The sequence below is a fragment of the Nuphar pumila genome, chromosome 6 (genome assembly GCF_984573655.1).
Source record: "Nuphar pumila chromosome 6, dmNupPumi1.hap1.1, whole genome shotgun sequence".
Lineage (NCBI taxonomy): Eukaryota > Viridiplantae > Streptophyta > Magnoliopsida > Nymphaeales > Nymphaeaceae > Nuphar > Nuphar pumila.
Window position 1 is genome coordinate 111,739,048 of NC_143254.1, and position 27,286 is coordinate 111,766,333.

The 27,286-nt window shown below is 38.2% G+C and overlaps 1 protein-coding gene across 3 annotated transcripts in view; it reads right to left on the minus strand.

Annotated features, from left to right (window-relative positions):
- The window catches only part of LOC149835735 (protein CHROMATIN REMODELING 19-like), a 45,608-nt gene extending 22,093 nt beyond the window's left edge, over positions 1–23,515 (minus strand). For 2 of the 3 annotated variants that reach the window (XM_090008719.1, XM_090008721.1), the window contains exons 1-6: positions 23,379–23,515; positions 21,353–22,103; positions 20,589–20,706; positions 19,541–19,581; positions 19,205–19,455; positions 18,936–19,116 (exon numbers count right to left, since the gene is read on the minus strand). In XM_090008719.1, coding sequence (XP_089864845.1) covers positions 18,936–19,116; positions 19,205–19,455; positions 19,541–19,581; positions 20,589–20,706; positions 21,353–21,979 — 1,218 coding nt within the window. In that variant the 5' untranslated portion in view covers positions 21,980–22,103; positions 23,379–23,515. Of the gene's footprint in view, positions 1–18,935; positions 19,117–19,204; positions 19,456–19,540; positions 19,582–20,588; positions 20,707–21,352; positions 22,586–23,378 lie in introns of those variants that run through there. The other variant, XM_090008720.1, reaches the window with a different exon arrangement.
- Between the last annotated feature and the right edge of the window lie 3,771 nt (positions 23,516–27,286).

The following is a 27,286-nucleotide window of genomic DNA, read 5'->3' on the forward strand; positions in this document are numbered from 1 at the left end:
ATCGACCCTGTCAAAGTATTTCGAATGAATGAAAGCCTAAAACAACTTTGATTGAGTTGAAAATTGATTTCATGGATTCCTAACTCTTCAAGGAAGTATCTCCCTTTTATAAATCTCAAAAAGCATTTTTAAAACTCGAGATATGATTAAAACATTGAGAAATAAATTTTGAAATCAGGAAATTAATCTTTGAGAGACAAGTTTCTGTAATTTTCGAGTTTCAGAGGTTAAACTGATTCAATTTTTTCCAAATTTGTGGGAAATGTTTCTTAGTTCAACCATGAAACATTTCCAATTTACAGATCTAAAAAATTATCTCCCATTAAGAAGATCCCATCTGATCAAGTTGATCAAAAATCTATAAAATCCTGTGAAAGAAAATTTCACAGGTTTCTAATTTTTTATCCGAATGACAGATGAAAACTTAATGAAAATTTTTGAAAATTAACATGCATAAACTAGATATTCTAACGAGAAAACTCCTTTTTACAAATCTAAAAAATAATCTTCCATTAGGGATGAAAAATGATCTCCCATTAGGGAGATATCATTGAAACAAAATGGGCAAAAATTAAACCATAAAAGTGACACAGTAAAACATAGTTGCGGTTTTTGGCCAAAATAAAATATCAAAACACCATAGAAAATGATAAAAATTTACATGAAGAAACTAGACTCAATGATGGAGATTTCTCTTTTTACAGATTTGAAATATCATCTCTGGTTAGGGAGGAATCACTCAAACAAGTTAGTCTAATTTCAGGGAAAATCCGGATGAAGCTAAACAGCAGGGTCCGAATCTTGATTTTTTTGAGGGATCAAAACATATCAGAATGATCTAATTTTTTGTGTGGACCCCGAAAACATATTAATAAAGATGTGGTAAAAAAATCAGATCAAAATAAAACCTAATTATATGCGAAATGATGAAGGAAAAAATGGACCAGAATTGAAAATATCATCTCAACACCATTGAATGAAATAGAATCTCAAAATGGATTGATTCAATGATCAAAACGTGAGATCTATCATTCTAGATCATTGATGATAATAAAAATAATATAAAAACATAAAGGAAAGCCTATAAAATGAAATCAAGAGCATTGGGGCATAAATTGAAATTGATTTGGCCAGATTGTAGAATTTGATCTATTGAAGATCAAATCTTAATTCTAAATGGCTAAAATGAAAATGCACAAAGTAAATAGCAAATTAAATTGATCAAAACATAGAAATAGAAATTTACATGGAATTAAACTAGATCTACAATCCTATTACACGAAATTGAAAGAAAATGCAAGAAAGAAGGGAAAAAAGGTAGGGGTAATTTTTGAGAAATTGAAAAAAAAATAAAAAGAAAAAAAATCAAAAGAAAGGGAGAGAGAGAGATCCTACCATGAACTTCTTCTTTGCTCCAGCCACCAAGAGAGCCAAGAGAGGAGGAAGGAAAGATAGAGCAGAAGAGAAGAGAAAGAGAGAATTTCTTTGATTCTTTCAATTTCTCAAACTTCCACTTGTTGAGAAGAGAGACCCCCAAGGGTTCTATTTATAGTTTGAGAATGGGGTTGGTTTTTGCAAAACGTTAGATATGGGACTAAAAAATCTCCAGCAAGAGTGGTGCCAAGCCCATGTGGGTATTTCACTTTTTTCAAATGGGCAAAAATGCCACTTTATAAAAAATTTGACACATGGTACCCCTTTTGCAAGTGGCTGTCCATGTGGGCCCTTTTCATCTTTTATAAATGGGTAGAATGGGTACTTAGCTGAAATTTTGACACATGGCATAACCTTGGGGGGTGATGTTCATGTGGGTTTTGAAAAGTTAAGGGGGTTTTTAAAGCTTTATTAAAAGCCGATTTTGGTTTTAAATCTTGGAAATGCCAAGTGGTGCCCCTCTTTGAAAAATAATATTTTTAACTTTAAGGTAAAAAGGGAAATAAAACATGAGAAAAAAATAATTTGGAAATAATTGGATTTCAAAAATCCAAATTTGATTTACGAAATTCAAATTGGGCAAAAACCGGATCCAGATTGAATTTTGTGAGATTTTGCAGAAATACTGATTTTGATTTCTGAAATTTCAAAGATTATTTTGAAATTGGGGATAAAAATTGGATTTTGATTTTGAATTTGAAATCCCCAAATTGATTTTGAATAAAAATTGGATCTGGATCCATTTTGACATTTCAAAGTCCAAACTGAGTTTTGAACTGGATCCAGGGTATTTTTCAAAGATTTTTGCAAAATAGTGGATTTGAATTTGAAAATCCAAAGATTGATTTTGAAATTAGAATAAAAATTGAGTTTTGAAAAAGATCTGGATCCAAAGTTTTGAAAAAGATTGGATCTGGATCTCGATCTGAAGAAAATTTGGTTTGAAAAGGGAATCGAACCCTGAATATGGATTTCTGAAGAATTGAAAATGAAAAAGGCCCTGAATTCATAATAAATTTGGCATTTTGGATCTGGATCCAGTTTAGATAATGAAATTGGATCTAGATTTGAATCAGAATCCTAGAAGTGAAATTGGATCTCAGTTGTTAGATTAATCTGAGTTCAGAACTTGATTGAACTGAACTTCTAAATGGATCAAAAGGTGGATCCAAACTGATACAGATCTGAAATGGTTTAATTGGATCCTGGATATCTGATGAGATATTCTAGGTTCAAAGAACGAATTGGACTCTGGATATGAATTTCTGAATGAATCAGATGAAAAATCCATGTTCAAGAAGAAATTAGGCACCAGATCCAGCATTGGATCCAATATCCGAATTGAAATGGAGCGGATCTTGGATATTGATAAAATATTAGATGAAAGAATTGATACGAGTCTGAATTTGGGGTCTATCCCAGTTCAAAAATTATTGGAAATAGTGTCCCGAATATTTATTTTTTTTTTTGGGGGGGGGGGGGGGGTCTTCGCCCTGCAAGAGCAGAAATACGATACTAGATTGGTCTGAACTAATTTGAACTGGATTGCATTGGAATGAACTGAATTTGAAGTACGTTATACTCAGATGAACTAAACTCAGAACTAAAACACTAGCTCAACCAACTGGAGTCAGCTCGGTCTGGGCTGTATTGAGGTCAAATGAGCTATAAAAAGTGACTTTGAACTGGAACTGGAACTGGACCGTTCAAACTCTTGATGCACTCATGTTAGACTCAAATGATTAGGGTTCGCTCCTAAGATGAGCTAAGAAGAGCTAGAAATGATAGACATTTTAACTTCTCTGAACTTGAGATGAGTTTGGTTGGACCTAGCTGACGAAAGGTCTAAGGGTGACCTAGGGGTAAAATGAAAATTTTATTGGCTGAATGAGGTAAAACCGACTTCTAGACTAGGGTAGACCTAGGGGGGACTCTATATCGCCCTACAAGGGACTGGCATCTGTGAAATGAGGATGTCGGGAATGGACTTAGAAAATTTGGGGTGTTTACAGGGTCCTATTTAGGTCCTACCTAAATCTGGATTTGATCCAGGTCGTGTTCTAATTTTTGTTTTGGGTATGGGTTTGGATCTTGGATTTGGATTTGGATCCAAAACCAAGTCCCACATTTTTTCAGCTTTAAATTGAATATCAAGCTTTATTTTGGGGTTAAATAAGGTTAGGGAGACTCTTGGGTTAGTTTGGTAATTTTTGGGTACCTTTAGATAATTTTTAATTAATTAATTAATGTTAATTTCGGATTTTTATTTTAAGGGCTGAGTGGGACTCCTTAAAAGAGCCCTTACACTTACTTAAAGAGAGTTTCAAAAGGGTTGGGAGAGTTAAAAAATTAGCAAATGTGGAAAAGTCAACATTTGGTGGTATTTCGAAAAATTAGGAAACTAAGAGAGAAACTCTCTTAGAGAGAGAGCTGGAGAAAAAGGGGGGTGTCACCCCCTCTCCAATTTAATATACACACAAAAAAAAAGAGGGAGAGAGAGAGAGAATGAAAAAGAGAAAGAGGAGAGACCGAGAGAGAAAGAAGATCTTCTCCAGCCATCAACCATTTCCACCATTGTTTTTTTTTATTCTCTCTGGTTCAAGCACAAGGTACAGGTCTCCTCTTTTGAATATAGGTGAGAAATCGAATACTGGTTCGATTTCATGTAATATCTTAGAGGAAATCCATGGGAAAAACGCTTTTACGGTGGATTACTCAAAGGTGCATGGCGGATGACCCATGGATCGTTTCCTTATAGCTGATTTCCGGTTATTATCGCATTCTTTTACATGAAAAAAAAATTTGTACACGTGTTTTCTTGATAAAACTGAATTTCTTGGGTGATACAAACAGTTTGCTAAGAAATCAGGTTTTTGATGATGGGTCGACTAATACTAATTTGGGCCTTGACGTTTCGGATGCATTGTTGAGCATGAAGCTACTGTGTATGCCTATTTAAGTTTGTTCCCAGCATGTACAAGTTTTCATTCAAGTACATGTTTTGGTATTATGTTGATGTACTCAAAAAGAAAAGAAAAAAAAGAAGGGATATATATATAAGTAATAAGTATATTGCTATTATAAGGTCGGTCAGCTGAGCCCTTTTGAGCAGTCATTCCCGACCGACCCACTCGGCTGGGCTGCGTGACTGGCCTAGCCGAAGGGGTCAGCTGGGTGGTTTGGCTGCAGGCTAGACCCAGCCGACTGGGTCGGTTGGGTCCGGTTACAAAAAAAAAAGGAAGGGGTTATCAAATAAAAATTTTATTGTGGTTGTTCAGCCCTGACAGCATACACACGCCCGGATTTGGGGCTGTGCATGGGCTGTCAGGCCCAGCCGATAGGTTCGGCTGGGCTGACTCAGCCAACCCGGCTGGGCAGGGGCCTGTCTGGCCCAGTCCGGCCCTTGGGCAGCACTGGGACAGGTCTGGTAGGGTTGGACGGACCCGACCCAGCTGACCTGAGTCAGCTGGGCTTGTTGGTAACCCCAGCCGACTGGGTCGGCTGGGTGGGAACCCTTAATATATATATATATATATATATATATATATATATATATATATATATATATATATATATATTAAGGGTGATGAGTTCTTGTTTTGTTTACAAAAAAAAATGTATTATGTGCATGTCAGAAAGTAATCTTCACGTGCTTAGGATTAACCAAGTTTGTGTGATTAACATTCCAATGCAATGTTAATGACATGGGTGTTTTGTGAACATGTGTAAAATCTGAAATTTTAGATCATGTTGCATATGTATGATTGCGCAAGTAGTCACATGCATAAAGAGATTCATGAATGAAAGCTTGTATGAATTAAAACATGCATTTGCCATGAGTCAATGCATTGAATGAAGTCATGTAATTGACAAGAATGTGAATCAAATGGAAGCATACGATGAAAATATGCAATTAACATATTTTTGCACATTGAATGAAAGCATGCCATTGAATTAAGTATGTGCATTACATGAAAACTTACACGTGTAACTATCATGTGAACTAAATATAAACATGCTTTAATTATTCTTGGTTCATGAGCATGGATGAAATTTTCCTACATGAACGTGCATATAGAAGATATGTTTTTTTGCTTAGGGTGCATCGATGATCGTAATGAATCAACGTGGGCTTGGTAGACCCTGAGCTTTGGCTTGCCCTTTCTTTAAGCATCGCAAATGCATCGCAAAAATCACATCTACTTTTATTGCATTGTTCTACGTATTTTCACGAGCGGGAGTACCGAGATGGTTCTCGCAGAGGTAGATGCGAGTTTTTGCCTTTGCTTTTGCATGCTGAATTGCAAAACTCAATAATTGGCTTTTAATGAAAAGATAATGAATAAGAACAGTGTAATATACGTTCTAGGATCTCCCATCGAAAGAATGAGAATTTTAGAGTTTCGATTTTGGGGGACCACGAGAATAAAAAAACTTTGTGTGCTTTATTTATTACTCATGAATCCGATATTGAGATTATTTCTCTTGGTCACGGTTTTAGAGAGTCCGTCACTTGACCTGGGGTGATGTGTAGACACAATTGTTGTTTTGGTATACCAAGAAAGTGGCACTTGTAGGCGTGGAGGATCCATGGTGTCCCGACATTAGATGTGGAGGTCTAATGTTCTGAAGGTGATTCGGTCGAGGGTTAAGTTTAGAACACAATAATAAAATATAAATTGTGTACTAAGTTACCCTGGGAACCCTACTTAACCTCGAGAAATTTTACCCGTTTGGTGTATCCGCAGGCAACGATAATTAAAAAGAGGAAATTAAATTGCATGCATTTAATAGGGACATGCATATGGAAAAAAAATATTTTAATGAAAGATAATAAAGTGTTTATGCATTGCACATAAATCATGCATAACCTTGCTATGCATTAGAACATGAATATTTTATCTGTTTTCTTAATTGTTACACGTTGGTGGATGCATGATGTTTAATGAATGTTAAATGTCTTGCTTACTTAAATTGTGATTCATGTTATTGATTAATGTTCTTTCATGGTTAATAAATGCCTCATGTTGCATGAATGCTTAATTGAGTTATGAAATTGTCATAATTGCATTTTTCTAAATTATTGCATGAAATCTTATTTGTATCCTTTATGCTCATTTATTTCATTAGAGGGATTCGTACGTAGAATTTCTCGGATTTCTGACACCCTCTTTTTGTGGTTTATCGCAGCCGTAGGAGATCAGTGAAGCAACTAGTTTCTGGAAGAGCTACGGGTGTCATGTTTTTGCTAGACAGTTCACATAGGGACAGTGTGGCTCAGCCTTCTTTATTTTCCTTTTACATTTAGTGGTTACTGCACTCTGAATTTTTCCTATGCAGTTGTCTCGTGACTATCATTAATTATTCAATAAAAGTTTGGTTTTGTATAGATGATAAGTGTAAGTTCTATTGTGGTTGGTTGTTTTATCCAATTGGGAGTGGAACTGTAAAGGCCCCGGGTCTCTAGAAAAAAAATCGCAATGGTTTAAAAAAAATCCGCTCTTTTAAGGGGTATCAGTTGGGGTCGTTACAGGTTTGGTATCAGAGCCACCACAAGATCTTATACTTTTATCATCCTTTAGAATTAAAAATTTTTATTTTTGTCAGTGAGCCCTATCCTGAAGTGTCAGCAAGTCGTGCCTCGTACTTTAGAGCAGTCTCCTTCACTAGTAAGGTTATTTAATATTTTTATTTAAGTATTGAATTTCTTATGCTTATATGCATTCATGGTTAATTCTCTTTCTGTGTGCATTAAGAATCTTGATGTAATTCTATGAAAGAATTTGTTCGGGATCAACCCCAATGGGGGTAGGATCGGTCAGGGTCTAATTTTTTGCGAAAAATATGTGCATTGTAGATGTCGTATTCACGCAGAAGTGCTTCGTCTTTCACTGGTGCTCCCGCGAACTGGCAGGAGCAGAGAAATTTCATGATGAAAGTCATCCACACACTGACCGAAACCATGACGACACAGGCAACGCAGACAGCACAGGCGATGCAGGCGGCACAGACTGCACAGGCAACTGCACGTGATCCTCATGTTGAGGTTGTTCCGAACGCAGGTGGTGTTTCTTTCGAGAGGTTCCTAAAATTGGGTCTGCCGACTTTTGCGGGCAAGGCCGACCCAGAGGCAACAGAGAGCTAGGTCGAGAAGATTGAGCAAGCGTTCGACGTTCTACCTGTCCCTGAGGACAGGAAGGCATCATTTGGCACGTACCGTCTGAAGGGTGATGCCAAGAAGTGGTGAGACACCCAGCGAAGGGTGAAGTTCGCCGACATGGATCCTTGGGAGGTGTTCAGAAAGGAGTTTCTGAACACATACTTTCCCTCTTACGTCGAGGAGCAAATGCAACAGAGGTTCCTCGATTTGACTCAAGGGAACATGAGTCTGGTGGACTACACCACTAAATTTCGGAGTCTCGAAAGGTGTTGTCCGAACCTCTTCAAGAATAAGAAGGCAAAGGTGGTGAAGTATGTACGTGGGCTGAAGGACGGACCGCGGACTCGTGTGCTGATGAGCCGACCTACTACCCTAGCCGATGCGATAGAGTCTGCCACAGTCTGGGAGAGGTCCAGGACTACATTTAAGAAGGGAGGTGGCAATAGAGGAGGTTCTTTGGGCGGGACGAGGAAGAACCCACCTGCATGAGGAAAGGTGCAAGGCGGCAAAAAGCAGCGGACCCGTGATGGGCGACAGTAGAGTACACAGCAAGGTCGACCTCAGCAGCAGAGGCAGCAGGGAAAGGCCCCGCCAGTATGTCGCAAGTGCGGCAAGAGCCATCCACTGGGCTTTTGCCCGATGTTTAAGGGGGTCTGCTATCAGTGCCAGCAATCAAGGCACATCGCTCCATTCTGTCTGAACAAGCCAGCGGCTTAGGGAGGACAGCAGCAGCAGCCACCGCAGCAACAACAGCAGAGGCCTCAGTAGCAACAAGGTCAGCGCAGAACCAATGAGCGAGTCTACGCGGCTACAGCAGCTACTCAGGGCGATCAGACTGACCTGATCGAAGGTATCTCCTTAGTTCCTGATCACTTTGCTCGTGTGATGTTTGATTCGAGTGCGACCCATAGCTTTATTTATGCTTCATTTGCAAAATTGATCGAATTGATTCCTTTCAATCTTGAAAAGGCTCTTGATGTGATGTCAGCTATGGGTGCATCATCTTCGTGCAGGAGGTATTTTTCGGTAGTTTGCATTGTGATCGAGGGGCATGAACTGTCTGTCGACTTGGTCATACTAGATATGATGTTTTATGATGTCATTCTGGGTATGGACTGGTTGTCCAGACATAATGCTACCCTCCAGTGTCGGGGCAAGAAAGTTATCTTGGAGCATCCCGATTTGTCTGTGTTGTCATTCCATTCGACTATACCCGCAAGCGAGGTGAAGATTGTTTCTGCATTAAAGATCTCCAAGTACCACAAGCAAGGTTGTATGGTGTTCTTGGCTAGTGTGTCCGCACAAGACAGTCAGGCGACACCCTTGGAGCAGTTAGACGTTGTCCGCGAGTTCCCGAATGTCTTTCCTGAGCACTTGCCAGGTTTGCCATTGCATCGAGAGATTGAGTTCTCTATCAAGCTAGTGTCTGGTACGGCACCAGTTTCTCAAGCTTCGTATCGTATGGCACCTGCAGAGCTAGTAGAACTGAAGAAGCAATTGCAGGAGCTTCTTGACAAAGGTTTTATTAGGCCGAGTGTATCTCTCTGGGGTGCACCGGTCCTCTTTGTCAAGAAGGACGGTTCAATGCGACTTTGTATCGACTACCGTATGTTAAACCAAGTGACGGTGAAGAACAAGTACCCATTGCCTAGGATCGATGATTTGTTCGATCAACTGAGTAAGGCAAAGGTGTTCTCGAAGATCGGCCTTCATTTTTGTTACCATCAATTAAGAATCAAGACGGAGGATATACCGAAAACAGCGTTTAGGTTCATATATGGGCATTATGAGTTCCTGGTGATGTCATTTGGACTCACCAATGCCCCTGCAGCGTTTATGAACCTGATGAAACGGGTTTTTACTTTATGGCTGGATTCGTTTGTCATTGTGTTTATCGATGACATTTTTATCTACCCGGAGAGTGTGGAAGAGCACCGAGAGCATCTAAGGATCATACTGCAAACACTGAGAGAATATCAGCTTTATGCCAAGTTCTCAAAGTGCGAGTTCTGGATTGATAGGGTGATGTTTCTCGGTCATGTCATATCTGAAAGGGGCGTGGAGGTTGATCCAGCCAAGGTGGAGGTCGTGTTGTCTTGGGAGCAGCCGAAGACAGTGACTGACATCAAGAGTTTCTTGGGATTGGTGGGCTACTACCGTCGATTCATTCAAGACTTCTTGCATATAGTTGTTCTGATGACCCGACTGTTGCAGAAAGGAGTAAAGTTTGAGTGGTCACCTCGATGCGAGGATAGCTTTCAGGAGATAAAGAAGAGGTTGACCACGGCACCCGTTTTGACTTTACCTTCTCGGACGGGTGGTTTTATTGTGTACAGCGATGCTTCGGAGACCAGACTGGGTTGTGTTCTTATGCAGCACAGAAAGGTCATAGTGTATGCTTCTGGGCAGCTGAAGGTGCACGAGAAGAATAACCCCACGCATGACTTGGAGTTAGCGGCAGTGGTCTTCGTATTGAAGATCTGGCGTCACTACCTTTATGGGGAACAATTTGAGGTTATGTTCGATCACAAGAGTCTCAAGTACATATTCACACAGCGTGATCTGAATTTGAGGCAGCGTAGGTGGTTAGAGTTCGTAAAGGACTACAATTTCTCCATCACTTATCATCCTGGTAAGGCCAATGTAGTGACGGATGCGCTTAGTAGAAAGGCGTCGGTCACAACAGATAGCATGATTGAACGCAATTGGGATCTGATCGAGGAGTTCGTCAGATGGCAACCTTTTGCTAACGACTCCGGACGCATACTTTGTGTTGGGATGCAGGCACGACCATAGATCATAGATCGGATCAAGGAGCTTCAGTCAGTCAATCCAGATTTTGAGAGGTTATGCGGGAGTGCTCAAAAGCCAGAGGCACAGTTTAGTCGAGAGGAGGACGGAACCATTAAGTTCGGAGACAGATGGTGGGTTCAAAAGGCGTTGCGGGAGGAGCTGATGAGTGAAGCTCACAGGTCCAGATATTTCGTTCACCCTGGTTCCACCAAGATGTTTAAAGATCTTCAAAGGACTTACTGGTAGAATGGGATGAAACAGGACATCGCAGAGTTCGTGTCCCGGTGTATCACATGTCAACAGGTGAAGATCGAGCACCAGAGACCTGGTGGACTTCTGCAGCCATTTGAGATCCCAGAGTGAAAATGGGATGACATCTCGATGGATTTTATCGTAGGGTTGTCGAAGACCCGACGACAGCGAGATGCCATTTGGGTGATAGTGGATTGCTTGACAAAGAGTGCCCACTTTCTCCCAAACAGAATCAGTCAGAGTTTGGAGAGCTTGGCAGATCTCTATGTAGATGAGATAGGTAGACTTCACGGGGTGCCGCGTTCGATAGTGTCAGATCGGGATCAGCGTTTCACGTATCGATTTTGACGCCAGTTGCAGAAGACTTTAGGCACTACGTTGAAGTTCAGCACTGCGTTCCACCCACAAACGGATGGTGTAAGATCGCGTATTTTTTGGTCCTTAGTCAATTCATGAGATTTTCGAAATTCGTCTAACTCCGGTAGAAAAATCGTTTGAGGCTCGATTTTTAGACCAATGTCTTAGAGTTTGGGTTTGACCCAAGTCTCATCGACAAGGTCGAGGCGAGCCAATCGAAACATAGTAAAGAGTTTTAATTTTGACTTTTAAATTCAAGCAAAATTCGAGCGAAATTCAGGTTATTTTTAAGTAAAATTTAGAATTTGGTATCGTGTAATATATCGTTGGATACGCCTCAAAATTATGAGCGCGACGATATTTTACTTTTCTGAATTCAAGTCCTGATTGGCTCGAAAATCGCAATTTTTTTTTTAAAAAGGGAGTGGTTTGTCAAAACAGATCCGGGATTGGATCGGACTGGATCCAAGGCCTATGATCCGAATTTTTATGGTTTGGGGTCCTATTTGAGTCCTACTTAAATCTGGTTTGGGTCCAAATCTGGATCCATTTTCGTTATGGGTATGGGTTTGGATCTTGGATCCAAATCCATGCCCAATGTCTTTCCTAGCTTTAAATTCAATTTAAAGTTTTATTTTGGGGTTAATTATGTTTATAAAGCCTCTAGGGTTAATTTGGTTATTTTTGGAAAGTTATAAATAATTTTTATTAATTAAAATTTTTAATTAAATAATTCTTTAATTAATATCAATTCCGAAATTTAATTTATGGGTTGAGTGGGATATGCTTACCAAAAAGAGTTTAAGAAAGTTAGAATTGTTTAAAAAAAAGTCAAATTAAGGAGTTCCAAAATTTTTGGAAACTAAGAGAGAGAGAGAGAGAGGGAGAGAGTTTCCACTTTTTTGGAAACTCGCTCTCAAGAGAGAGGGTTGGAGAAGGGGGAACGTAAACCCCTCTCCCACCCATTACTTAAAGAAAAAAAAAACAAGGAAAGAAGAGAAAAGAAAGGGAGAGAGAAAGAGAGAGAGAAGGAAGGAGGAAGAAGAGGCTTTGGAGGCCTTGTGCTCGGCCAAAGCTCCCCTTCCGCAGTTCTTTTCGTAAAGGTACAAGTACTTTTTCTTGAAACAGATGAGAAATCGAGTGGAGGTAAAGATGCATGGAAATCCATAGAGGAGCAGTGGATCCACGATTTCCACCATTACCTATCTCTATTTTTTGTATTTTTATTGTTTTTCAACAAAAAAAATTGTTTTGGGCCATCAAGATTTCGTGGGTGACAGCTGATGGACCGACCGAACTCGGTTCAGTTGGCCGATCAGGCCATACCCATGATAGTAGGCCCAGTCGAGCGATCGGCTGGGCATGTAAAAAGAAAAGAAAAAAAATGTTTGTTTCGGTGTTGTTGACCGCCAGCATGCTGGTAGTAGGCAACAGGCCCAGCCGACCCAGTCAGCTGGGTGTTGTGCTTGTTTTGGCAGAGCCCCAGCCGACTGTGCTGTGTTGGGCGAGCCTGGTAGGGCCGAGGCAGGCCCAGCCGACCCAGTTGGCTGGGTGCTGGCCCGTGGACTCGGGTAACATGCATATGCTTTCATTCGGCTAAGCATATGCATATGCTTTCATTGTAATGTTTTACGAAATAAGCAAAGTTCGAGTTGTTTCAATAATATGCATATGCTTTCATTCGGCTAATCCATTTTGTTGAGGAGTTTTTGGACAAGATTTTTTATGGAGAATACCATAACTTTCAAGATAACTCTTGAATTCGTTTGATAGGTATTCTCCTTAAGAGTCAGATATAAGGATTTTTAAGTTCCCATTGAATTGATTTAAGATCATCATATGAAAAGTTTTGAAAGTCGAAAAAACTTAATACTTATGTTTGAGAAAGTATATTCAATAATACCTAGTGTAATCATCAAAATCATATAATATGAGAATCCTCCTTTAGATATCACAGGAGCTGGACCCCATACATCGGAATAAACGATTCAAAAGGTTTTGTTGTAAACATGGATCTTTGATAAAAGGGTAAACTTTTCATTTTCCCAAGAATATATTCATTACATGTAAAATCTCCTTTACAAAGATGTTTAACAAAAGGTAAATATGAAATTTTAACAATATTGGGATGTCCAAGTCTCTTATGCCACACATGAATATCTTTATTTTGGACAACATTACAAAATTGATTCTTGGGAACTTGGAAAAAATCGACATAGTAGAGATCTCCTTTCCTAGAGCTTTCCCCAATCAACCTCTCGGACCGGCGATCTTGTATCTAACATTTATTAGAAGAGAATTTTATATCGCAACCATGGTCCGAGAGTTGTGAAACCGAAAGAAAGTTCAAATTTAGTTTTTGTATGAATCTAATCTTTAGAATAAAAAATCTTGTTTTTCAAAATTTCTTATTCCTTTAATTTCAAGAGATGTTCCATCTGTCGTTGATACAAAAGATGAAAAAGAATTTTTAGATTATTCGGAAAGAGAACAATCACTTGGGGTCATATGAAATGATGCACCGGAATCTAAGAGCCAAGATGTCTTACCGGGAGGAGAAGAGGTTGACATAGCGGCTCCAGAAATTCCTCCCTTGAGAAGAGGTTGAAGAGCTTCCATAATTTATTGTAGAGAGAGAGACCCAGATGAAGAAGATGGTCGTTCTTCCGGTTGAGTGGTGATGGCCATTATAAGTAATTTCTTCCATTTGGGGAAAATGGGTTTGATATGCCCCGGTTCTTTACAAAAATGACAATTTAATTTGCTATAGTCTCTCTTTCCATTTTGCCAATTATCCCCTTGATTTTGATTCTTAAAATGAGGCGGTTTGTAAGTCCTTACATTGTTACCCGGTCTTGAAACGGCATTCACCCCTTCACTTTCTTCTTGAATAGAGGAGGTAGCAAGGATGCTAGGATTGCTTTTACTAATGCCCATTCGGGTTTCTTCCCCACTCAATTTAGTAATAACATGTTCAATGATGGGAGATGTGAAAGAAGAAAGAAGATATGACCGAATTTGTTCAAATCCAGGTCTAAGACCATTTAAGAAGTTAAAAAAGTGATTTTTCTCTAATTGTTTGTGTCTAAGCTCATAGCTTCACCACTCCATTTAGGTTCAAGCATAGCAAGCTCGTCCCAAATGAAAGACAATTCAGCAAAGTATTCTCGAATAGTCATCTCATTTTGTTGTAAGGTAAAAGTCTTTTGAAGGTAGTATTTGTGTGACAAATCTCTTGAAGTATACATTTTTTTAAGATATAGCCAAGCTTTGGAAGCTTTCTTGAATTTAATGATATTGGCACCAAGATAAAATCTTGAAGTTTTTCATTTCTCATTCGTCATGATTCTTTGAATAATCTTCAAAAGCTCTTTCCTTTTCTTCTCCTTCAAGAATCTGTATATCTCCTTTTCGATAATGGTAATTTTTTGTTCGGGTTCCGGTATCGAACCTTGAACATACCTCCAAAGGCCCTTCCCTTTAATATGGGCTTTCATATTACCGGACATGATAGTTTGAACCATTGAGTTTAAACCCGAGGGAGAAGCGGGAGTCTTTTTCGCCCATTAGCGATGATAGAAATAAAAAAAGAATATGTACCTCAATAGATTTTTAAGTCTTTCTTGACAAAGAAGACTTCTAAAATATTGGCCGAAGAAAATGATCCACTCCAATCTCCAATAGCTTGAAGGCACGTTTTTAGAGGCACCCAAGAATATAGAGAAACGCACGATCTTCCTTCCTCAAACCAAGTTATGATGCCATGTGAAAGTATCTTCAACAAAATACAATGATCAAGACCTTAATATTCTTGATGAGAAACTCGTGCACACATGCACAATAAGCACTCTTGGAACACTTGTGCACAATAAGCACTCTTGAAACACTTGTGCACAAAAGCACAACTCACTAAATCTCACAAATGCACAAAGGCATAAAAGAATAAAAAACTTTATTGAAAAACACTTGGGCTTTGACCCAAAGCCATGAGATTACAAAGAGGGATATGCCCTTATTTATACACAATAAGGAGGACCTTGGAGGGGTCCAACTTATAGACGTTGGAACCCGTCCAACAGTCACAATTGTGACCGTTGGAGGGGCCCAAAGTCTATAAGAGTGGGGCCCCCAAGGTGAGTTGACTTAGTCAAAAGAAAAAAAAAGAAAAGAAAAATAAAAAAGCAAAATTACAAGCATATTCTTAAAATGAATATGCGCAAGAATGGTGAAATGACTAAACTACCCCTACGGCTAATAATAAAGAAATATATATTTTATATATATAATTAGGTAGATACATATACATATATATATAGTATATGTATATGTATCACCTTTTATATATATATATATAAAATATATATAAGATTACAATATTTGATATATAATTTAACAAAGTAATCACATCATATGCTTGATCACAATCAACCAATTCAGTCTGAGCCAAAAATCGGCAGAGCAAATATATATATATATATATATATATATATATTCAGCATAAAAAGAGGATTAGATGCAAAAATCGACATGTATGTAAATAAAAGAATACTTGATGTTAAATCCATGTTTAAACATAAAAATCATTGGTATGGTTACATCAACCAGGGATATACAAAATCGTGAATCAAAACATAGGTTTAAACATGTTTTTAGAAATCATATTGTATTTTTTCCTTGAAAATTTTACATGAATTAGATTTAAACATGTTTATCCCTATTTGAATCTAGAGAGGAAGTTGTACCTTAGATTGGATGTGGAAAAAGACCGAAAATGACGAATGATTGGCGAGGGAGATGGATTTCCTCCTTCCACTTCTTCTTCTTCTCTCTCTCTCTCTCTCTCTCTCTCTCTCTCTCTCTCTCTCTCTCTCTCTCTCTCTCTCTCTCTCTCTAGAAAATGAGATCTAAAGAGAGGGACAAGTTAGACCCCTTATATAAAAAAAATTTAGGCCTTCTAGAGAGGGGGTGTCCCCTCTAGAGGCCTCTCATATGATTAGAGTTCTACCATATGTAGAACTCTACATTTACCTTTCTTATTCATCTAGATGTTATCTCTTTTATTTTATTTAAATTAATATTCTTAAAGAATATTTCAAAGGGTTTCTAAAAGAACATATGGAGAAGAGTTCTACCTCATCCTTATTCTATTTAAAAGTTGTTTTTAAATTTTAAATTCAAAGTAGTTTTAAAATTGTCATGGATGAATTTCAGATTCAGATTTAGATCCAAATCCATATGGATCCAACCTAGACCAGATTAGTCAATATGGATCCTGGACTGGGCCCAAATCCATATCAACTTCGATCAAATAGATCGGATTCAGTCTGATCCAATCCAATCCAGAAAAAGGTAAAAATAAAGACAGGTCATTTTTAAAAAACGCAATTTTTGGGCCAACCGTAAACCGATTTTAGAAAAACAAAGCACCAACGTTCTCAGAATTACGAGACACATCTACTGTATACTTACCTATTTTTTGCCTCCGAATTTTGCCTAAATTTTGCTCAATTTTTGCTTGAATTTAAAGGTTAAAAACAAAAAAATTCTCAACTAATAATTGGCTCAACTAGGTCTTATCAGTGGGCTCTCGGCCACGCCCAGACCCAGCTAACATCACCTATTTTTAAGGATATTTTCTATGATTTTTATCATATTCATTAAAATACTTAGTCAAAAATTTATGTTTGAATTTAAAAACCATGGAAAAACATAATTTATTACATTTAGGGCTGATCGAGATAAGACGTAGAAAATCACAAATCGGAGAGCAAATCAATACACGATTTAATAGTGAAAGCAAATATTATTCCCACTTGTTCTTCTAGGAATTAGATTATCGCCATATCTAGGTTAACGTGATGAGATCTAGTCTAACGTCAGATCAAATTTAACATGATAATAAAACAGGAATAAGGTAACGATCTATCTATTTTTTTAGATCAGATCAAAAAAAGAAAACAAAAGAACAAGATCTAATGCAACGAGATCTGGTGTAACGTCAGATCAGATATGACGTGATAATGAAATAGGAATAAGGCAACAATCTATCTATATATTTCTTTTTTGTAGATCATATCAGAAGAGGAAAAGAAAAGAAACAGATCTAACACAAGATAGAAAAGAATATTTGACGCAGGGAAGAGAAAAAAAAAGGGAGAAAAAAAAATAGATTTAAGATTTTGCTGCCAAAGATCAATGGAGCTTACCTTTTCTAGGCTCTAATACCATGTGAAATGCACCTTGGAAGACATGCCATGCACAATGTCCAGACAAGAAAGAAGAGGAGAGAATAAACCAGGGATACAGGAAAATTGTCTTACCTAGGTCTAAGGTGACGTCCCATCATATATATCATAATAACAAGCATGATAAATTACATGAGTACCCTTTGGTACAAGAAGAAAATTCAAAATGTATGCATACATGTTGGATCAAGATCTAGATCTAACCCATAACGTGTTAGTCTTAACACTCTCCTCCTATGAACTTGCCCAATTTGTTGTTAACATTTGTATCGATATATATATATATATATATATATATATATATATATATATATATATATATATATATATATATATTCCTTCTTATACACCATAATACTTAATAGGGGTATCATGGTCTTTTCACATAATACCTGATAGGGGTATATATTTTCATCTTTCTTTTTTTCTGTATTTCGTTTTCTTTCTTTCTTTTTTAATTCCTTTATTTTAAGCCACATAGGAGGGCCCACCATAGAATCGTTGGGGGCTCCCAACGACTCTATTGGGAGCCCCGTTGTGGTCCCTTGTGTGTATAAAAAGGGGGACTCCCCCTTGTGTTTGTATTGCACTTGAGAGTTCCTCCTTTAATAAAAAGAGTGTATCTTTTTATGTGTAGCCTTCTTGTAAGGCCTCTTTGTATTGTCCCTTAGTGGATTACCTCTTTGTGTGCCTTTGTGCCAAGTCCATTGTTTGACATTGTGAATGCATTTGCATTCTTGATTCTTCTGCATACTTCATTACATCTGCTTCCAAGACCGGAGATCCTGCACGGAGCATCCCTTAGATGAGAAGAAAAATTTACATCCATGGTTAGAAATTTTACATCTATGTGTGATTGAGGTTCCAAATTTGAGAGCTTTTGCCATTTGCATTCTTAGTCAAACATGTAGTGCAAGTGAATGCAAAAGAAACTGGAGCCTCTTTGAAGAAATTCATACAAAAAAAAGGAATACATTGGAGCACAAAAGGCTCAATAACCTTGTCTTTGTGTGTTATAACTTACGGCTATATAAAATTCTAAAGTTTATTTGTCATTTTCATGAATTTATTTAATGTTTTTTTACATCATACAACACCCAACTAATTTTAATTTTTTCATGTCATCTTTTTAGGAAAATTGAAAAGTTATCATCACGAAGGCATAAGAAACAATTTGATTTCATCAGTCTATAATGTTTTGATGTGTTTGATGAATGGGTTCAAGAAGAACCAAGTGTTTTAATTGAAGAGGACATTTGGTGGATCAACGTAGAAGCACAAGAGGTAGAATACGTACATTGGGGAGGATGTGAATATGGATGACGAACAAGGAGGAGGAGGAGAAGAAGAAGAAAAATGATGATGATGTCATCATTGAATTCATATACATTTGCTTTTGTTTATATTTTGGAAAAGCTTGGTTATGTAAAACTTAAGCCGGTGTTCACCATATCTGACACATGTTTGGCTGTGTCAATGAAGTATCCTATGTTGTGCCCGTTGTTATGTAGTATCAGCACTCAACACAGGACACATGCTAAGTGTTTGTGAAATATTGCTTTCAATATAATATTTTGTTTTTCGTGGATTAAACGAACTATAGCAGACGAAAATACAGGTATTGTTTAGCCAAGAAACAGATAATAAGAGCAAATATCAGTGTGGTCTTAGGTAACAGAAATGTGCAAACATACATGAAGATCATTTTGAAGCGGGGTTCCTGTCAACATTAGGCGCTGATTTGCATTCTTTGCGACAGACAAGAGGTTCTTCCTACGGTAGCTATTTCTATCCTTCAAGACATGAGCTTCATCCATTAGCACACAACTCCATTTCCAACGTTTTAGTATCTTGCGGTCGTCCTTCTGCTGCACACTGCAAGATGATTTCACAATAGACTCCACAGTCAATTGACTTAAAGGAAAGTAACCATGAAAATTGAATCAGAACAAACTTTACAAACCTATGTCGTTCAAAAAGTGAATAGCACACTAAGAGCACATTAAATGGTGGTGGCTGACCAGCCTTGGAAAGAGAATGCAATTCATTGGAATATACAGCTCTAGTAGCTCCATGGTATTGGATGACTGAAAATGATGGACACCATCTTTGGAGCTCTCTTTCCCAGTTCTCTAAGACTGATGCTGGACAAACAATCAAATGGGGACCAGGATCATTGTCCAAGTGTTTCAACAAAGTCAAATATGTGATCGCCTGTCAAAGACAAGTGGTGCTTTAACAGAAAAATATAACACCGATAGCTACAGTCAATCTCTGCGAGGACAGAAAGTGAGTATACCTGAATTGTTTTTCCAAGCCCCATCTCATCGGCCAATATAGCTACAAGAGAATTTTTATATCAGAACCAATTCAAAACCAGAGACAAGAACCAAGAGAAGGTCTAGTAACTAAATGAATCTCATCCAATTAACTACATCATGTAAAAGTCAAATGGAGCTGCCAACAGTGGAGTCAATCCTAATCTGGCCGGCCAACTACTGTTTGATCCTTGAGATCAAGTTAGGTTGCTTGAGTTGTAAACCTAGCTTCATGTAACCACAATGTAAGTGTCGGTTTTCTGTGGCTTTTCATGCCTTTCTTCTGTTCAAAGTTTTAGAGGGCTCTCAATGTGTGTGAGGTCATTTTTTCATGATTTGATTTTTCAGGGACTGTACTTATAAGCATACTTTTTCTGTTTTAACTTGTTTTATATTGTGACTCTTCATCACTTTTCTTTATCTATATACAAAAAAGGAAAAACTTCTGTTTCATTCAAAAACCAAGTTTAAAAATGAAGAAATAGTGAATCCTTATTGCCTAATACAGAGAAAGAGATTTTTTCAAATAATATATTGATTAGCCAAGCAAATAGACAAAGGTTGAAATATCAACTCTTGGGGAACCTTTTATCCCAAAACAAAAGGAAAAAACCAATTTTACTATTGAACCACATTAGTTGACAGTTGAAAGTTGAAACAAATAGTGCAATGCACAACAAACCGTGAATATTCTACAATCAACATAAGGATATTAAACATACTAATAAGAAGAGGTAAATAGTAATTAGTATTTGAGAAAGTTCAGCTTAGTGCTATTGGAGATTGCATGACAAGACTAGGCAATATAATTTCAACATAAAACTGGTGGTCAAAACTTTAGCTGATCTTCATGAAGTTTTTTTCTTTTTTTCTTTTTCCTTTTTTTCTTTCAAAGGAAACATAGTGCTGTGGTTTCAGGAAAGGAATCATAAATTTGCTTTGTCATTTAGATTGCAGTTATTTGAAAAATGATATTATATGATCATAAAAGTACCAAAAGAAAATGATGGGAAAGAAACTAGAGTTTACCTCCTCCAATATTCTTTCTATACAACAAAAGGAGAAAGTTCACCCCAACAAGCTGATATGGTTTTAGAATTGGTTGAAAATTTGAGTCTTCATCAGCACAAGCAGCGTTGATATCTGCCTGCATAGCATACAGAATCACCCATTGCATTCTATCATATATTTACAAAATAAGCATGTCTATGCATATCTACTTATGTTCATATGCATGAAGACTGTTCAATATCTTTCCCTTTTCACCTACTAACAGCCACAACAATGCCAGAAAATGCCATGGTGGTTTTTTCCAACCAAGACAGAATCACTTGACTTATTCTCTAGCAATTAAATGGTTGGAAAACAAGCAAGAAATCACTAATCAACTAAAATCGCTGACCATTTGAAAAGTGGTTTTTTGGCTCATAATTCAATATGGGCAGTGTGCCCCCTTTTCCCTTCATTCTATGGACACAATGTCAGAAAACGCACAGAACAGTTGGCCTATTTTCCAGTTACAAAAAACTGTTGGAAAACAAGAAAAAATAAACCCTCAAGAAAGAGACAAGGAAAACAAAGTGCACCTCAAGGACTTGATTTCCATCTCATTCCGAGCTTTGACACAGCCAGAAAATGACAGAGAAAAGGTGTCATTTTGTCCATCGCATGTATTTCCAACCCATCAAAAACACTCACATGCGTAGGTATGTACGTATGTAGATAGCAGCAAGCTAAACTCCACACTCTACATGATGAATTCTATATATTTCATTAGACAGATGATCACATACTTGAGTTACAATCTTTGTGGCACAGTCTTCAGCTTCAGAATAACCCTCACAAGATGTTGAAGGAACCGAACCACTCCCATAAAGTTCCCGACGCAGGGTAGCTGATATTTTGTCACACTTCTGCAGAGCATTACCAACCACGTCATCTGCATTGGCATCTTCACTGTCATCTGAAACTGCACCAATTTCAACTACTTCCAACTGTGGAACATTGTTATCATCTTCACCTCTACCACTAAAATCATCATCACTATCATCTACAACAACCAGTCTTCTGGATCTATTTACATTCACTCTGCTTTTACCAAGCTCAAAATCATCATCCTCTGAACTTTGGGGCTTGGGAGGAGAAGTGGGCACAGGTTTATGTCTATGCCTATTAATTCTACTCCTGCCAATTTCAAAATCATCATCCTCTGAGGTCTGGATCTCAACCAAAGATACAGGTACAGATTCACTAATATTTGGCTGAAATGCAAAAGATTCAATTGGAGGAAGAGTTTTTCCATTCATAACCTGCTCATGTGGATGATCCTTGACTTGGGGCTGACTTTTCAAAACTCTAGACAGCTTAAATGAGTGGTTCTCCCACTCATCATCTGACAATTCTTCAAAAACCCGCTTCATCCTCTCACTTTACTATCCAACCCCTCTCAATTTTGGAATTTTCTGTCATTCACTTTCTCCTGAATATTTTGAGTGTGGAAACCAACATTTGCCCATCTACAAGTAGTTACCGATGCATTGTCCTCTGGGCAAAGAAAAAAATACAACAAGAAGTTAAGCAATAAGACCTTATTTAGATTATAAATCTGAACAGTCTACACTCTACATTCAATCATCAGGCTCACTGCAAATAACATTTACAAATGCTGGAAAGAAAGCTAGCATCTGAAATTCCAAAGACATGATGAGTAGTTCTCTCTAACCAATGACCGTGTATACACTTTTTAGCTATGAGAACAGAAGTTTACCAAAACTTCATCAAAATAGTCAATTTACAAAGAAAAAAAATAAACATGAATACAGTGTTTCATTGTTTTGAGCAATAAAAACCAAAATTTCAATTAGAAACTCTGCAAAGCTTGCTTACACAACAAGATGTAAGAATTGAAAAGGTAAATACAGCAAAAAAAATAAAAACCAGGATTTCACTGTGATACTACGAAAAGTTTAACTGCAGTGGAGATAAAGAAAGGTAAACCAATACGAAGTTCAAGTTTAATGGAGAGAGGGAATGGTAAAGTAGCAGCTACTCTTCCAGTATTAATTACTTAAGCTTAACGGGAGCCCATCAAGAAGCAAAATTTCAAACTTGGTAAAAAAATTGACTAACTAATAACCTCAAAGGAGGAATGTAGAATTGCTAGTATCTGCAGTTCTCGCTAAGACAATCATGAAAAAAACCAAAATCGCCACAAAACAAACAATCTTTCCACAAGTACGCCATGGCAATTCAACTAACAAGATCGAAAACAGTAGCATTACTCGATTTTCAAAAACAAAAGCATCTCATTAGCGACACATAGTTAACTATAATCACGACGAACAAAGAAAAAATCTTTCTACAATTACGTTATACAAAATTTAAACGAAAGACAAGATCAAAAACGGTAGCAGGACTTAATTTCAGAAAACGAGAACGCCACAAAGAAAACCACAGAAGACGCGAAAGGAATAGCATAAAACTGGAGCGACATTGAGCAGATACATTGCAGAAAATCTAGCAAATTGACAAGCACAGAAAACACTAGAATAACGGAATTTCCCAAATCCGCACCGAGAAAACCGCGAAAATAAAGTCGAAGAAAGGGAAAACGAGCTCACAACTGCATAAGCGACAATCCAACACACCAATGACAGCATAAATCCCAACGAAGTCACTCTATCTCCAAGAACTTGAAACCCTAACAAATCCCATACATACAGAAGCGGTAACGAATATTTTTCCACGAATCCACGAAACAGCAAGATTGTGAACCTAAACAAACACCAGAAATCCCACAAAGAGAAGGAAATTATGCACCTGTTCACGTGGATTTGAAGTGATCCGTGAAGAAACCGAAGGGGATCAAACAAGGAGAAGTAGAAACTCTAGAAAGATGGAAGAATCGGAAAGTGCGACGCGGAATCCTCAATGCGATAAACAGGGTAAAGAGGCTGATGGCTCAATTGATATTAACGAACGTGTTTGGGGTTCTTATTTAGCGGGAAGAGATGGCGGGACGCTTTTAATAACCGTGAGATTTATTTTTTTTTGTCCAAATTTTCCTCGTTCCGATTGGTTGCATTTTTTTGTTTTCTTTGTTTCCTTTTTTTTTTCTGCTTTTGTTATGGACTTGGTCGGAGCCGAGCTTGGCCACTTCAAGCTCGGCTCTCTTTTTTTGACATAGAAAGCTTAGGTTAAGGCGGACCCCTACCTGTTTATTGAAATGATAACAGTAATAAAATATTTACAATGAAAGATTATAGCCATGATAGAAAGAGATTTTGCTTCTTTATTACTCTCCTTAGGAACAAACGTAAGGAACGATCCCGCGGGATAAGCTACACATATTGGCAGTTACCCATATATGGTAACTTTTTCCTTATAATGTCAACATAAGGAAATAAGAAAGGGAACGGTTACGCTAACTGTTTTCCTTGCTACAACTACAAAAAGTTATTCATGAGCGATCCTTTCTTGAGCGAGCGAGCATGTAAGGAAAAAATACAGAAGAAGAGTTAAGGCATAAATACCTTTTCTGAGCATTTTTCATAAAGAGAGAAAAGAGGGATCCTACTCACCGACTGCTGAAGGAGTCTAAGCTCATTGGAGGGTTGCAGTTCGGCTGAGGAGTGAAGCTTACCCTATTCCGGCCACCAGCGCCACTGTCATCGATCTGGTTCTCTGATGGTCGCATCAGGTATGCTTTCCCTTTCTCTGTTCAGTTGTGTGCAGGTCCCTGAAGGTATCCCAACATTGGGTTATGGGCCCACACCCCGCATCCGTTGTGGGCTCGATGGCTTTTTTCAACGACTGTCGCCATGAGGCGATAGAGCTTTTCCACCAAAACAACATCGCCATGGGGTGACGTTGAGGTAATGGCAGGCAACAACAGGTTGCCTATGTCATCAGTAATCAGCGACTGTCGTCGTGGGGCGACAGGGTAAAAAAAAACATTGGGTTTTTACTTGTGGTCGTTGTGCTGCAGGCGCTTCAACCGGCGCTGGAGGTTGCCATGGATCATCACCAAAAATGGGGGGGGGGGGGGGTTGTTTTTGCCAGATCACCGGCATATGTCTGGCGACAAGCCGCATAAGGGTTTTTAAAAAACCCCTTCTCCCAGTTTTCGTCTGGCGTTGGGCATAAGGGGTTTTCTTCTCGTCGTCGTCCGCAGGATGCCGTGGATGTGTCGGTGGGAAGAGGCGGCCTTCGTCAAACGCTTCACCATCGTCGGTCGTCCGGCGTCACGCAACATCCAGGGCAGCGAAACACCTTTTTTGTCTTCCCTTTTACCGTCAAACGAAGTGAGAGCATACGTCGTCTGAGGCTGTCGGGGTCGGTGCCTTTTCTCTGACGTGAGTCGGTCAGCGATGTGGGTCGCTGGTAGGCGACGTGGGTCGTCGGCAGACGACGTGGGTCGTCGGCAGACGACATTGGTCGTCGGCAAGCTGAAAGGGTGAAACCCTCTTTTCGGTTTCATCAATTTCTGTAAACAGAAACCCTCGGGTTTCCGTTTTTTATTTTTTATCGACGGAATCAAATCGAGTCCGAGTATGGGTCCATTCAGGTTCGTACCGGATCAAACCCGGATAAGGTTCTTACTGGGTCTGACCCAGACCCGGTTAATACCGGGACTGACCTAGATCCAGTTAACATCGGGTCTGACCCACATCCGGTTAGTGTTGGGTTAGACCCGGATTCGTTTTGTTCCAGGTCAAAACCAGATCCAGCATTTAATTGGATTAGACCTGGAACCAGTAAGGGTCGAGACACTATTTGGCCTCAACCATATCAGGGACTGATTTGGCCCTTTTTTGGGACCGGTTTAGAATCATTTTTTACTGGTTCCTTTCAGTTTCGAGATGCTAAGACCATGTTTTCATAAATATAAGAAAATACAAGGATTTTAGCATACGATTACAGGGTTTTGTGAACTTTATTTCATACTTGACACCGGTTTATAAGGTTCAAAACCGATTCAGATCATTAGATGACTGGTTCGGGTCTGTTTGAGACCGGTTCAAAGTGCTTTCAAACTGGTTTCTGCTTGTGGACCCAGGGTTTTACCCATTTAAGGTTGGCTTTTTTTATTGTTCATGCATTTATTTATAATTATGCATGCATAAATGTGTATATAGTATTGGCATCAAGGATAGCTATATGACTTAGTAAATTCATGTCACTAAAGTGACTGAATACACGTATGTTGTCAACATTTTGTACTATCATATGAATTTAGTCAATATTACAATTATACTTATATTCATGAAATGATAAACGATCTAAAGGTAGTTTTATCATGTTTATAATTTAGGTAGAGTAAAATGAGGCAAATGTGTTGAGATATATTGCACATGTGTATCCAAAGGTACAATGTGTTGATGATCTAGCTTCATATAAGCCTCAGTTTTACTAACTGTGGTTGGTAGGGAGTCATTACACATGTCAGAGCTCTTACCAAAGTAGGACTTTGATGACCCCCTACACTCGCCTGAAAATAAGTATATTTAGGACCTTTTATTTATTGTTTTTTCCATAAAGCTTGTCTTGTATATGCTTTTTTTCGATACGTGTCTTTTGTCATGCAGTTTCTAGTTTTATGATTTTATATGGCTCAAGTTTTATACATTTTCTTGGTGGATCTAACTTTAGTGATTGAAAATAAACTATTCTTTTTACATTAGGTTTTATGAATTTAGATTTTGCTTTAAGAATAGATGAACCCGTTGCCCTCACTGATCAGAGCACTGTTGATCAAAAGATTCCTTTTGAGTAGTAGAAGCGCTCGAATAGGCTTAACCTATTGCTTTTGCAATCTAAAATGACTAAGAATATTCACAGTGTTATCCCACAATGCAGGACAGTGAGAAGTTTTTTTGTGTTATTGAAGCACAATTTGTGAGTTCAAATAAGGACAGAGCCAATACCCTAATCTCAAAACTTATAACTATGAAATATTCTGGAGGGGGTAATATTCGTCAACATAGTTTGGAAACGAGGAACATAGCGTCTCAGCTGAATGACACGAAGCTGACCATTTATGATTCTTTTCTAGTGCATTTGATTCTGACGTCCTTACCCTTGGAATATGGAGCTTTCAAAATCTCTTACAACACACATAATGATGAATGAACATTCAATGAACTTATGTTCAAGCGTGTTAAAGAAAAAAAATAATTGAAATGAGAGAAGGTGCAAAGTACACATATGACTTATCATGACTCCAAGGTAAGACCAGAGAAGAATTCATCCAAGAAAAATGCTAGAAAGAAGTCAGCAAAGGATATGACATCCCAAGGCAAGCAATATGACTCTGTTCCCATAAAGTGATTCTTTTGCAATAAGAAGGGACACGGGAAGGCAGATTGCTACTTCCCTTAACCAACTGAATAACAACTTTACACTTCTACTTATCATGGTAAAGATGTCTCATACCATCCTGCCAATATATTGCTTGTGTGTTTGGTCAACAATACTTCAACTACGCAAATTTGCGTAACCAAGATAACCTATTACTGCCCTCTTCAGTGTCACACTCCATGAACAATAAGGTCACCATGAATCTTCCTGCTCTGATGCCAATTTATCACAATTTTACTTTTTTAATAAGTCAGTGTGACGCAACAGTCCTTTTTTACTACTGCAAGGCTTCCTATCACTCTATTACACACATATAATCTTTCACAAACCCATGATGGCGTCAAACTGCCCAGTCTCGCCAACCTAAC